This window comes from Heteronotia binoei, chromosome 4 (genome assembly GCF_032191835.1).
Source record: "Heteronotia binoei isolate CCM8104 ecotype False Entrance Well chromosome 4, APGP_CSIRO_Hbin_v1, whole genome shotgun sequence".
NCBI lineage: Eukaryota > Metazoa > Chordata > Lepidosauria > Squamata > Gekkonidae > Heteronotia > Heteronotia binoei.
The window spans coordinates 45179791-45192580 of record NC_083226.1 but is presented as its reverse complement, the minus strand read 5'-3'; the positions used below and the strand labels follow the sequence as shown (position 1 = coordinate 45192580).

At 43.9% G+C, this 12790-nt stretch overlaps 1 protein-coding gene across 1 annotated transcript in view; it reads right to left on the bottom strand.

Moving 5' to 3' along the window:
- CAAP1 (caspase activity and apoptosis inhibitor 1) overlaps positions 1-10519 on the bottom strand; it is a 46946-nt gene extending 36427 nt beyond the window's left edge. The window contains exons 1-2 of the mRNA XM_060237198.1: positions 10205-10519; positions 5488-5688 (exon numbers count right to left, since the gene is read on the bottom strand). Coding sequence (XP_060093181.1) covers positions 5488-5688; positions 10205-10327 — 324 coding nt within the window. The 5' untranslated portion in view covers positions 10328-10519. The remainder of the gene's footprint in view (positions 1-5487; positions 5689-10204) is intronic.
- Between the last annotated feature and the right edge of the window lie 2271 nt (positions 10520-12790).

Here is a 12790-nt window from a genome sequence, read left to right as displayed (position 1 = left end):
AAAGCTTGTGCCCCCTCCCCCAAATCTTCTAAGGTGCTCCTGGACTTGAATCTAGTTGTTCTACTATGGACCAGCACGGCTACCCTTGGAAACTTCAGGGATAGTCTGAATTGTATTAACTAGAAAGTCTGATGTGAGAAAGAAGGGCCAGTTTGGTATAGAGGTTGTGTGTGGACTCTTATCTGGGAGAACCGGTTTTGATTCCCCACTCCTCCACTTTCAGCTGCTGGAATGACCTTGGGTCAGCCATAGCTATCACAGAGCTCTCCTTGAAAGGGAAGCTTCTGGGAAAGCTTCTCTCAGCCCCACCTACCTCACAGGGTGTCTGTTGTGGGGGAGGAAGATAAAGGAGATTGTGAACTGCTCTGAGATTCAGAGTGAAGGGTGGGATATAAATCCAATATCTTCTTTCTTTAAACTAAACTGCAATCCTGTGCATGTGTAGAGAGTAGGAGCCACAGTGCTCACTGTAGATTACTTCTGAGAAACCATGGAGAGCAAGCCCAATGAGGAAAGGCAAATAGACTTGGGGATATTCAGTTTGGATAAGAGGAGGTTGAGGGGGAGACATGATTGCTATTTTAAAGTATTAGAAGGGCTGCCACTTAGAGGAGGGCAGAGAGCTGTTCCTGCTGGCAGCAGAGGAGAAACGCTGGCATAAGAAAAACTTTTTAACAGTAAGAGTTGTTCAACAGTGCAATCGACCCCCTCACTGGCAGTCGCTAAGCAGCAGCTGGACAAACACTTGTCAGGGATGCTCCGAGAAATCAGAACAGCAGTGCAACAGTTCAAAAACAGGTTATCAACAATTTGCCTTATGGTCCCTATAGCTTGAAACAGCTCTGCTCAGATACTACTATCAGAAGCATCGTATTTGAAAGCAAGAAAGCCTGCAGTTCCGCCCTTTCCACTCCTAAACCAGAGGCAATCCTGGCCGCAGTTTCTGCCAAATTAGTGGGATCCAACATTTCCTGTAATAATCCCACATCCCTTCAAAAAAATGTAGTTGATTCAAGGTCATGATCTCTCCTCCCCCCCCCCCATCCCCATGCTCTCTTCTTCCCTTCGGCTTGGACCATGCCACAACAGTTTTGAAATATGAAACGCAACCAAGTCTTGGCCACATGAAAATGTGAAGCCGCCTTATACCCATCCCTCTAGTGCAGGGGTGGCCAAACTGTGGCTCGGGAGCCACATGGTGCTCTTTCACAACATTGTGTGGCTCTTGAAGCCCCCACCAGAGAAGGCATTTGTCTCTTTAAACTACTTCTTCAAGCCAAGCCAGCCTGTGGCTTGGAGAATGCATTTAAAGTTCAAGTTGCTTTCTTTCCACCTCTCTTCCTCCCTCCCCACCTATTTTCCTTCCTTCCTCTCATACATCTGACATTTGTGTTTGGTGGCTCTCACACATCTGATATTTATTCTATGTGGCCCTTATGTTAAGCAAGTTTGGCCACCCCTGCCCTAGTGGGTCCCATCTAACCCCCTCCCTAAAACTGCAGGAACACCTGCAAGGAATTTTCCTCTGTGTGTTGTGCTTGGGGGCTGCATTATGGTTGCACCCACCTCCCCCGTCAGAATTCCAAAGGTGCCCATGAGCTCAAAAAGGTTGGAGTACCCTGTTGTCTCTCTGAAGGAGGGCCCAGTTAGGGTTGCCAGGTTTGGGTTGGCAAATACCTGGAGATTTGGGGGAAGGAGCCTGAGTTTGGGGAGAGGAGGAGCTTCAATGAGATATGACTCCAGAGACTTGTGTGCGGGGGGGGCAGGGAGCACGCGTGCCCACAGAGGGGGCTCAGAGTGTCGCCTCTGGCACTCATGCCATAGGTTTGCCACTACTGGTCTATAACCTTATGGATAAGATCAGTCCTACTCCTAAGGAATGTCTAAAGTTTTAATACACGTAAAGTTTTAATACAATCTTCTCTTTACAATGAAATGATTTTGAAGGCATGTTGATCATACAAAGAGCACCAGTGAACCTTGAAGCTAACTTATTATGCAACTGTATGTTTCTTAAAACATTAGACAATATGAGTACAGATGTAACATTGCAGTCAAACACCCAATTAAACTATGGTTAAGTAAAAATGTTCTCAAGCCCTAATTGTAGCTTCCATCTACTTTTCCTTGTGAAGTACAATGAAAGCATGGTGGTTTAAGACTAGTTCCACTGCTTATGAGGCAAAAGAAGTCAGCATGCAAGTTAACCAGAAATTTGCTGTTCCCCAATGACTGGGATCCCTAAACCAGGGCAGGTGAGGATCCCATTGAGCAAAAAGAGTGAGGAGAGAAAAATAAGGAGGAAACAGGCATGCATGCATGCACGCACAAGCTGGGTCCATGAACATTTTTATTTAACTGTGATCAATTAGATGTCTGAATACAAACACTGGTTCCTTGAAGACTACTATCCTTCCCTCTTCTTGAATAAAATCCACCTCTAACAACAATCAAGCCAAGTGACACTAACTGTGATTATAACCTAGTTAGGATTTCCCTTACCCAAGATCTGCAACCAATTCAAAATTGCCATTTCAGACCCTAGTTTATTAAACCACTATTATCAGAAAAACAAGAACAAGAAACTCTGCCACTTCTACATTGCCACTTCTATGCTCTCTTCCTGCACATGCTCCAGCATCTGCCCTTTGGCAAGAACTCTGCCGTGTTCCAGCATTTTCAGTTACTCCAAGACATTCCAGTCCACTTCAAATTCTGTGGCAGGCTTGCAAACTGCCAGTAGCCTGGTGGGACCAGGCAACCTAACAGTAATATTTTTCCTTGTAAGCCACCAACACAGAGATGTAAGCATGCTTGTAAAAATGTATGGGGGCCAGAAGACCCATCTGCAAAGATACTATGTGGCAGTGGACCTCCATGTAGCTGGCTGGATGATTCTATGGAAACTCTAATACTGAGCCTCCTCTGGAGCCTTGGGAAAGAAATGCAACAAAGAGTGGATAAGGGAGAGTGAATCTCTCTGCTCACTCCACATTAAAATATTTATTAACTCCAGGCTGCACATTATATTATAAATCTGAATATTTTTGCCTTTCCTTGACCGACTGAAACACCGCAAAATGTGTACTATGTTGTTAGTTTATTCTTAAATCCTGCCTGGAGTTACTATATAGTACATCAGAAAGTCTCTTGGGACTATTGCTCTTTTTTAATTATAAATGACTTATTTATAAACTGCCAGGTTGCCACACTCATCTCTGATGGCATTGGCGTTACGTCCAATTAAAGAAAAATTTCAACATCCCAGTGGAAATACTATAATTATATACTACATTATTCCATATGCCACTGTAATTAATGTTATTTACATTTCCAGCCTGCTCAGTTCCAAGGACTGTGCAATAGTATTTCTTTTAAAAACATACACAGATAAAGAGTGTCTTTGTAGCTGTCTGATGTTGCTGAACTACTGCTGAACTGCATCATAAATGCATAGGCTGGCACACATTATATAGGGCTCCCAAGTGTTAATTGGTAGGTTAATCAGGGAAAACCTTGGTTGATTAATCAGCATGAAAACATTTTAATGGCTGAAATTTAACAAACCTGTAGGTCACAACAATGAAAAATATGAAAGTTGTTTCTTCTTTTCTACACAGCTTTAGTCCAGCACTTCCCAGATTTCTGACAGCTGCAGCAGTTTTTGTAGTGTTAAACCTGAAGCCACGCTTCACTTACATCCAGAAATGTTTACTTTTAGAATGTGGCACAGTACAGTGTTTCTGCTTGCACAGGAGCCCTTGCCTCCCTGCCCTGTTTATACCTCTGAGCCACTGTTCTGGTTGGAAGAAGGCAAGCCCAGAATAGCATTTCATGCAGATGGCAGCTTCCTCAGCAAGTAGGTTCTTAGACCCATAGGAGCTTTTAATTATTGCCTGCAGCAAAAGCAGTTCTCTCATTCCATGTTTGAGAATTACTGGTTTAAATGGAAAACTATTTTTCCCTCTTGTGAATATCAGTTAATGGCAACTTTGCTGATATGCAAAATTTAGAACCATTTAAGAGGAAGACTATTAACCAGCAAAAAATTCTCTAATCAGCTGACAGTCCAAATATTGAACATTGTGGTGTCAAAAGTGATAAGATTATACTGAAAAGGGCAGATGCTGGAGCATGTGCAGGAAGAGAGCATAGAAGTGGCAATGTAGTTTGACTGTTGGGTATGGCTGGAACAACCCAGGTGCCTCATCACCTGAAGACAAAGAAACATGATGCTGATGCTTGAGTATTTTAGATGTCTAATGAGGCCTATGCATGGCTGGCTCCGAGAAAACACATGCTGACGTGGTATCTCAACACGATGTTTTTAACTGAATCTAGACAAACGCTCATATGGGTAACCACCACAAAAATAAAGAAAGAGCCATTACAGCCATAAAATAATAACAGGAACACTCCAATTAAATTAATGATTCCAAGAGATAACAAAAAGTTTCCAATTATCCATAAAGGAACAATACCTTTTGGACTTTTCTTCACCTTCTCTAAACCTAACCAAATAAGTTTGGTTATGAATAACATATCCCCGAACTGGTGCCACTGGACTCTAACTTTGTTATATCCCCAAACTATTCAACCAGTCTTCTGCCAAAGCAAAATTTCATATCACTTGCTGTTTATGAGCTCTTTTGACGAAATAATTAAGTAGGCCAAAAGGTCTTATCATTTCACTTCTATTGCATCCTTTACGTAATCCAGTGAAAAGACAACAGCTGCACTCCTCCATGCAGTTAGGCTGCATTAAATCCCTCTACCACCAATGAGATCTAAGCAACCTTACTTCATACATGATTGCAGCCAACAGGAGATAAGTGTAGTACACCTTTAATATATGAAATATTGTTCCAATTCCAGCTCAAATATAACTGCAGGAAACATGAAAAGGGCTTTATGGCATCCTTCTGATTCCCTCCTGCCCCAAATAAACAAGCTGTAATGACAGACTTGGTTTATTGAATGTCTTGTCATTTTTCCCTTAACTTTCATTAAAAAAACACTAATATAACCTAAAAAGACAAGACCAGTTTGCATGAACATTTGAAAATATAGGTATAATTTAATTATACTAATTTGGAGGGGGGGAGATTCATTTCATGAGGATGTTTTAGTGATCTTGTTTACATTATTAGCCAACATAGTGGCTAATATTTTTTAAGCAAAACTGCAAACAGTAAGCATTCTCAAACTAATAAACAGTACCTTACTTCTTCACCCAAAGGGTGATTAACATGTGGAATTCACTGCCACAGGAGGTGGTGGCAGCCACAAGCCTAGCCACCTTCAAGAGGGGTTTAGATAAAAATATGGAGCAGAGGTCCATCAGTGGCTATTAGCCACAGTGTGTGTGTGTGTGTGTATACACACACACACATATACACATAAAAAAAATTTGCCACTGTGTGACGCAGAGTGTTGGACTGGATGGGCCATTGGCCTGATCTAACATGGTTTCTCTTATGTTCTTACCTTTAAAACATCAGGCAGCATTTTCTGCAATTTCTTCTCTCCTATGATACAAAAGCACTGTTGAAGCATTTCCTTCTTGTCTGTAATGTAGAAACTAACTGGCTTCAGTTGAACACTGAGGTCTAATCCACCTTCTTCTATGTCACTGGGCTCTTCTCCCACCTCCTCCTTTTCTGAAACTTGTAGAGTACTTTTTGTTTCCTAAAATATAAAGAGAGAAAAATGTTTCAGTCATCTACTGGAAGAACACTTCTTTTACTGGATAATCTTAGCAACTAAGCTCTACCTAGAGAACTGAGGGGGCAAGCCTAAGAAAGTCTACTTGGAAGTAAGTCTCACGTTATGCAATCGATCTTACTAACTGAAAAAGCGTCCTTAGGATTGCAGCATGGGTCACTTAAACTGCTTGTATACAGAAAGTAATAGCTTTCTGCATGATTTTGTATAACCTAAAATCATAGAGCTTCACAAACTGGACGGAAGCAATTGTGTATGTCGGTATTTTAACATGATATTTCATAAGCCTGAATTCCACATGTCTGATCTGAAAGATCAGAAGGTCAACAAATATATTTACATAGGAAAAGTGCAGAGAGTGGATTGAGATGTTGTAGTTACTGTTATTTATTAAACTCGATTGCCCCATCCCAGCTTATGCCAGGCTCTGGGTGACGTACAACATAAATTAAAACAATATACAGTTAAAATAACACAATAAATTACTTTAAAATTATTTAGAAGTCCCAGATGGCACCCTATAAGATTTCTGCATCCTGGACTACTAGGGCATGATGTGGCAGGAGGGAGAGAAACAGAGTGCCTGGGGAGGAAATAAAAGGGGAAAGTGCCAGCTGAGAACAAACCGTCTCTGCCTTCAACTAAAGACATGGAGGAACATCTCTGCTTTACAGGCCCTCCGGAATTGCATACAGTCCTGCAGGGTCCTGATGTCTTCTTGCAGAGAGTTACAACAGGTTAGGGCCAGAAACAAAAAGTCCCCGACCCTGGTTGAGGACAGCCGTTCCTCCCTAGGGTCAGAGATCACCATAATACTATTCTAGGGACATACATGAGGAGATGGTTCTGCAGAGACATTAGTCCCAGACCGCTTAAGGCCTTAAAGGTCAAAACCAAAACCCTGAATCTGACTTGGTACTCCACCAGGAGCCAATGCAACTGGAGCAGCACCAGTTAAATATGCGCTGTCTGTCAGGACCAACGCCAGCGTATTTTGGACCCACTGGAGTTTTTAGGTCAGTCTCAGGGGTAGGCCAGAGTACAGTGAGTTGCAGTAGTCTAATCTGGAGGTGCCCATTGCATGGATTACTGTGGTTATGTCCGTGTGTGATAGGAGAGGAGCCAGCTGCTGAACTTGGCACAGATGGAAAACCACCTCCTTGGCGATATGCATCACCTGAGTCTCCATCAAGAGGATTCTCTTTAAATACTACAATTAAGAGCAGTTCAATAAAAATGATTGCTCAAGGAAATAACAAAAGCAGTAAAAATACACAGCATTTATATAGCACTTTAGAGTATTCCAAGCATTTCTCAGGTAACATATCAAGATATGCAGCAAAATAAATGGTAGAATCTGCGACTCTTATACTCGCAGGCGCATGCTGCCCCATATAGAAGGCAGTTAAGATCCTTGCAGCAAGGTTTGGTATGTATTCCATTTGGTAAGGAGATAAGGACTGTGGCTACGCACACCACAGTCAGTGAGAAAGGCTTCAACTCTCTTGAGGTTTTGGAAGAGATTTAAAACAACTTTTTATAAGGATGGTAAAAGTTGGTTATAATTGTATTTGGTCAAAGGATGGTTCTATTCATATTTGTGGGCTATCTGTGAGTATTGCTGGTGGTTGTGCTGTGTTCTATTCCTTATATGTTCTACCCTGGGTCCCAAAAGAGAGAAAGCTAGGTTAATTCAAGACAAAAACAAAAAAAATAGCATAAGGCAGCCAATAAACAATGTAGTAAGCATAGGAGTGTAGAACTGGAAAACAACAACCCTGCCCAACACATGCCATACCAAAATGCAGAAAATGGGCTAACAAAGGAGGAAGATGGTGTTTAAAAAACAAGAACACACATATAGTCAGCACTGCAATAGAAGACAGTCCTACTCCCTCACTGTGGGCCATGGAAGGGGAGACATAGTATATGTTTGGTATACAGAGAGCTCTGGACTACAAGGATACCCCCTGGCACCTCCAGTTAAAAGTATTTCAGGTAGACTGGGAAAAGCCTCCATTCAGAGGTGTTGCTGCACAGTAGGGTGGCCAGACCGTCCCGGGAGCCCGGGAATGTCCCGGTTCTGGCCCCCTATTCCCGCCTCCCGGGCTGGCTATATCGGTCCCATCGTTGTGGGGCCCAGGGGGCCGGCGCAGCGGCACGCTGAAGCAGCCTGTCGGTCACTTCCGGGTTCCTGTCCTGCATCTCGACCTGTGTTATTAGTGACAGGCTGCTTCGGCGTGCCGCTGCGCCGGCCCCCTGGGTCCCACAACGATGGGACCGATGACACAGGGACGGGCTCGAAACACTCTATAACCCCTCAAAAGAACAGCAGTCTAGCTCGCTTCCCCCGAGCCCTGCCGCCATAAGCCTCAAGGGGGCTCATTTTGCGGCATCTCCCGGTGGGAGGGTGGCACCCGCACGGGACACATATCAAATGAAAGAGGGGGCGCAGGGCTATCAGAAACAGCCGGCGGAGGGAGTCGGGAGACCACCCCACGGGGGGATCCACACCCCGAAAGTGATGAAGATGTCGCAGATAGAGCCAACAGAGCAAACAGGACAAAATAAATAGGCTGCATTATGCAGCACAGTTGAGAAAGTGCCTTATCCCATATACTGATGAAGTATATACAGGATTTCAGAACAAAATTGTTTCCGGCGGTGATATTTGGGGGATTTTTGGGGATGTCACAGGAAGTGCTGTGAAGTCACTTCCTGTTTCCAGCAGTGGCATTTGGGGGAAATGATGTCATTTGGGGGAAATGATGTCACAGGAAGTGATGTCACTTCCCATTTCTGGCAGGTGACGCGGGGAAATGATGTCACAGGAAGTGATGTCACTTCCTGTTTCCTGTGGTGGCATGCCGTCACCGGAAGTGACGTCACTTCCTGTTTCCGGCAGGTGACGCGGGGAAATGATGCCACAGGAAGTGATGTCACTTCCTGTTTCCTGTGGTGGCATGACGTCACTTCCTGTTTCCGGCAGGTGACGCAGGAAAATGATGCCACAGGAAGTGATGTCACTTTCTGTTTCCTGTGGTGGCATGACGTCACCGGAAGTGACGTCACTTCCTGTTTCCGGCAGGTGACGCAGGGAAATGATGTCACAGGAAGTGATGTCACTTCCTGTTTCCTGTGGTGGCATGACATCACCGGAAGTGACGTCACTTCCTGTTTCCGGCGGCGCGCGCACCCCTACCTTTCCCCCCCCCCAACGTGTCCCTGGCTGGCCTTCAGACATTATGGTCACCCTACTGCACAGAATACAAGGTTCTGAGCTTAACAGACTTGAATAGGCTGATCCAGTACTGCATGTAATAACGTTGTACCAATTCTCAGACCTGTCCTCATGCAATTTATAATTCATTCCTTGCCACAATACTAGCTTAAAAAACTATAAAAGATGATTAGGCAACATAGATGGATCTATCAGCTATTCACCAGGATTATTAAAGAGAAAAACTATATTCAGAAGTGCCTTCTCTTTCTGATTAGTAAATGTTAGAGACAAACTATACGGTAACAGAGCAAGTACCTCCACCATTATGTGATGCTGGGATACAAGGATTTGATAGCCCTTTGGTCTGATTGACCAAAAAAAATTAAGTTTCTTTGCTTCAGGTTTCCAATTTCAAATTCTTGTCATGTTTTCCTTAACCCTTTAAACAGAAACACTAACGTCATGTTTTTAAAAAATGTTTTCCCTGAAATTTGATTTCCAGAGGAAACATTCTATTACTTGTAAGCTCAGGATTTTTTTTTCTTTAAGTTTCCCATTTTCGGATCAATACTCTTTGATTTGGTCAACTCTATAAGAGGCAGTGCCAACTTAAACTCTGTGGAGGCCCCTAGGCAGTCAAAATCTTGGGGCCTCTAGCAAATAGAGTCTGAGCTCCAGCCCCGCTGCCCAAGGCCCCCCCTGCAGCCACCTTCTTAAAAAACCCTTTTACTAAGCTGCAGGAGAGAGGCAAACTTGGTGACAACGCCAGCAGCAGCCATACCAGGCAAGTTGCGCAAAGAGCAGTTCAGTTGCTGGCTGCATATGTGGGCTGGGAGGGCTGCAAGCAGGGAGAAAACCAGGGCGGGGGAGCCGCCCGGGGCTCCTAAAGGCGTGGAGGCCTATTTATTAATCCGGCTCTCGTAAAAGGAAAGCCTGGAAATGTTACTGTGACAAATTCTATAAATCAAGGTTTCCTAACCCCGCCAAGAATGGCTTCTAAGAATCAATGGGAGTAAATGACACTAAAATTAGGCTGGATCGGGCTCCTGGACGGTTCTCTTCGCCTTCTTCCAAGACATATTTTCGGGTTGGAACGGAAGAATATTTTTACGAGTGAGAAATACAAAACACCGAACCAAAACAACTGTGGCAGGACGAAAAGGGTTAAGACGAGCCACAATCAAACACCGCCCCCCAATTCTGCGCGTGCGTTTTACAGTTACAGCCCCCCCCCCGACGACTGAGGGCGCGCTCTACCTCCTGAAGGCCGTGCTGAGAGTCCGTGCTCCGCCGTTTCCTCTCGGTGCCTCCTCCCTCCTCCGGGCAACACAGGCGGGAGCGATGCCGCTTCTTCTCTTTAGCGAATTTACGGCCTGTCATGGTCCCCTCTTCAGACAATGCTCTTAAATATATCTATTTAACTGCCCATACCGCACCAACCGCCTCGGCTGTGGGTTGTCGACAAAGGCGCGCGACGGCTAGAGCCGTCATTTGTGGCGTGTGTTGGTGACGTCACGCCCTGGCGGCCAATAGGCATCTGGACTCAATCGCCCCGCGTATCCGTCGTTCTGTGCCGAAGTGGTCGTGTCCTTACGAGCGGAGACGCGCAAGGGGAGCTGACGCCTTTTCACAGTCGCTGGCGCTTGTTCATCTTTTTGGAAAGGAGAAAGTAGGAGCGGCGTCTCCTCCCGTCTGCAGCTGCTGCCATTTGTCTGCGCAGGGATAGGAGCTGGAAAAGAAGGGAAAAGGACCCACCCTAGGTATCTTTCCAGAAAATGGCAGTTGACATCTCACGACACTGTCACGAGATTCTTTACGTGGTCTATACAAGCATAAAGGACTTTTCTAGTGGGGATTCTGGTCACTATTAATGTTTGGGATTTCTTCCGTTGTGTTGGCAACCTGGAGCCATCTTCAGATAGATATGTCATACTTTATTTTCCTCCCCGCACGTCGTGTAACCATAGAAAGTCACATATTAGCAACAGAGGGCAAAATTGCAAGTTCTTGAGTTGCTTCACAAGCAGGGCCAGGGAAATATCTTCAAAGCAACGAAATAATCTCTGATGAAGACTGCCTACAAAAGTCATACATTGTTCTTGCACTCAAGTTCTTTTCCCTCTCTTCCATAAAGTAGCAAGGGCTTGCATTGAAGGGGGATGGGAGCTATTTGCTTTACCATACCAGTTTTCAGTTGCTAAATGGGACTGAGGCAAAAAGTATTACTTAAGGTAAAATCACTGCAGAGATGAAAGCAAGCAAAAAACCCACAAGTGACCAAACACCAGGAGGCACCACTCATGTATTTTTAATGGTTGTGTACAAATGACTAATTCCCTAACCTAGATAGCCCAATCTTGGCAGAACCCAGAAGCTGAGCAAGGTCAGCCCTGGTTAGTATCTGGTTGAGAGTCTGTCAAATCCAGGATCGCTATGCAGAGGCAGGCAATGGCAAACCATGTCTGAATGGTTGTTCCCTTGAAAACCCCAGAGGGCACCGTAAGGCAGCTGTGACTTGACAGTAACAAAAAAAAAAGACAACTATTAGCCTGGATAACATGCAAAGTTTGCCATTTGTTTCCTACATGATTACAGTAGAGCTCTTTTGCACATTTACAGTACAAAGTTAGGGGCAGCAGCTATCTTAGATAGCAAGGCAGCCTCTTACAAGATAACAGGACAAATGGTGAGATTGGACTAGCGTGGGCCATCCAAAGACTTGTATCTTCAAGGTTTGGGCTACTCTTAACTTCTCCAGCCTGGAAAAAAGATACCATAAAATGCTACTGATATCTTCCAGTCCTCTAATGCTCTCTCAACCTTTGATAGCTTTTAATTAAGCAATTATGTACTGTACAGAGTATTTTTGGACATAGAGGAGTCCAGTGGCATGTTAGATTAAAAAAAATATTCCAACATAAATTTATCTGAGTCAGAGGTCATTTTATGAGATGTGTGAAGTATATCTCCAATAGGCAGATGCAACTGAAAGATGACGAGATGAAGTCTGACTCAAGAAAGCTTGTGCTGGATTACATTGATCCAGGTGGGCAGCCATGCCAGTCTGAAGCAGTAGAACGAAGTTTAAAAGATACAGCATCTGTATCTGAAGAAATGTACTTGCTCACAAATGATAATACCTTGAATAAAACTTCTTGGTGTTAAAGGTGCCACTAAATTCAAACGTTCTGCTGGAATAGATTGTTAGCTATGCACTCACCTATCCAGAACGATGATTTGACGTTTTCTTTTTACTATTTTGATACTGGCTCCTACATTAGCAATCGTCCCTCTTAAATGAAACATAAATATTCCTTAACACTTGTCAGTTCAGGTCAATACCATGCACATTAGTAGAACAGATAGCTACCAGGTCCTGCTTTGGATGGCCCACACTAGTCCCAATCTCATCAGATTTTGGCTGCTAAACAGGGTAAGTCCTGATTAGTATTTGGATAGGAGACCACCAAGGAAGTTCAGGGTCACTAAGTCAAGGCAGGCAATGGCAAACCACTGAATATTTCTTGCTGCAAAAACCCTTTGGGGCCACCATAAATTGGCTATGACTTGACAGCAGTTTCCACCACTGTCACATTGAGAACAGATACTGGAGTGAAAAAGGTATTTCAGATAAATCTTAGACTAGCACACTGGAATTTGATTCAGCACATCCAGATGAAAGTAGTAGATTTCCCCCCAACAAAATAAATTAGGTATTTTGAACCTGAATGTACTATTCACATATTTAGTATATTTCTAAACGGACAAGAACAAAGGATAAGCACATGAGCTGCATGTTTCTGATAAGGAACTAAGAATAATGCTGACATTTTGGTAGAACGG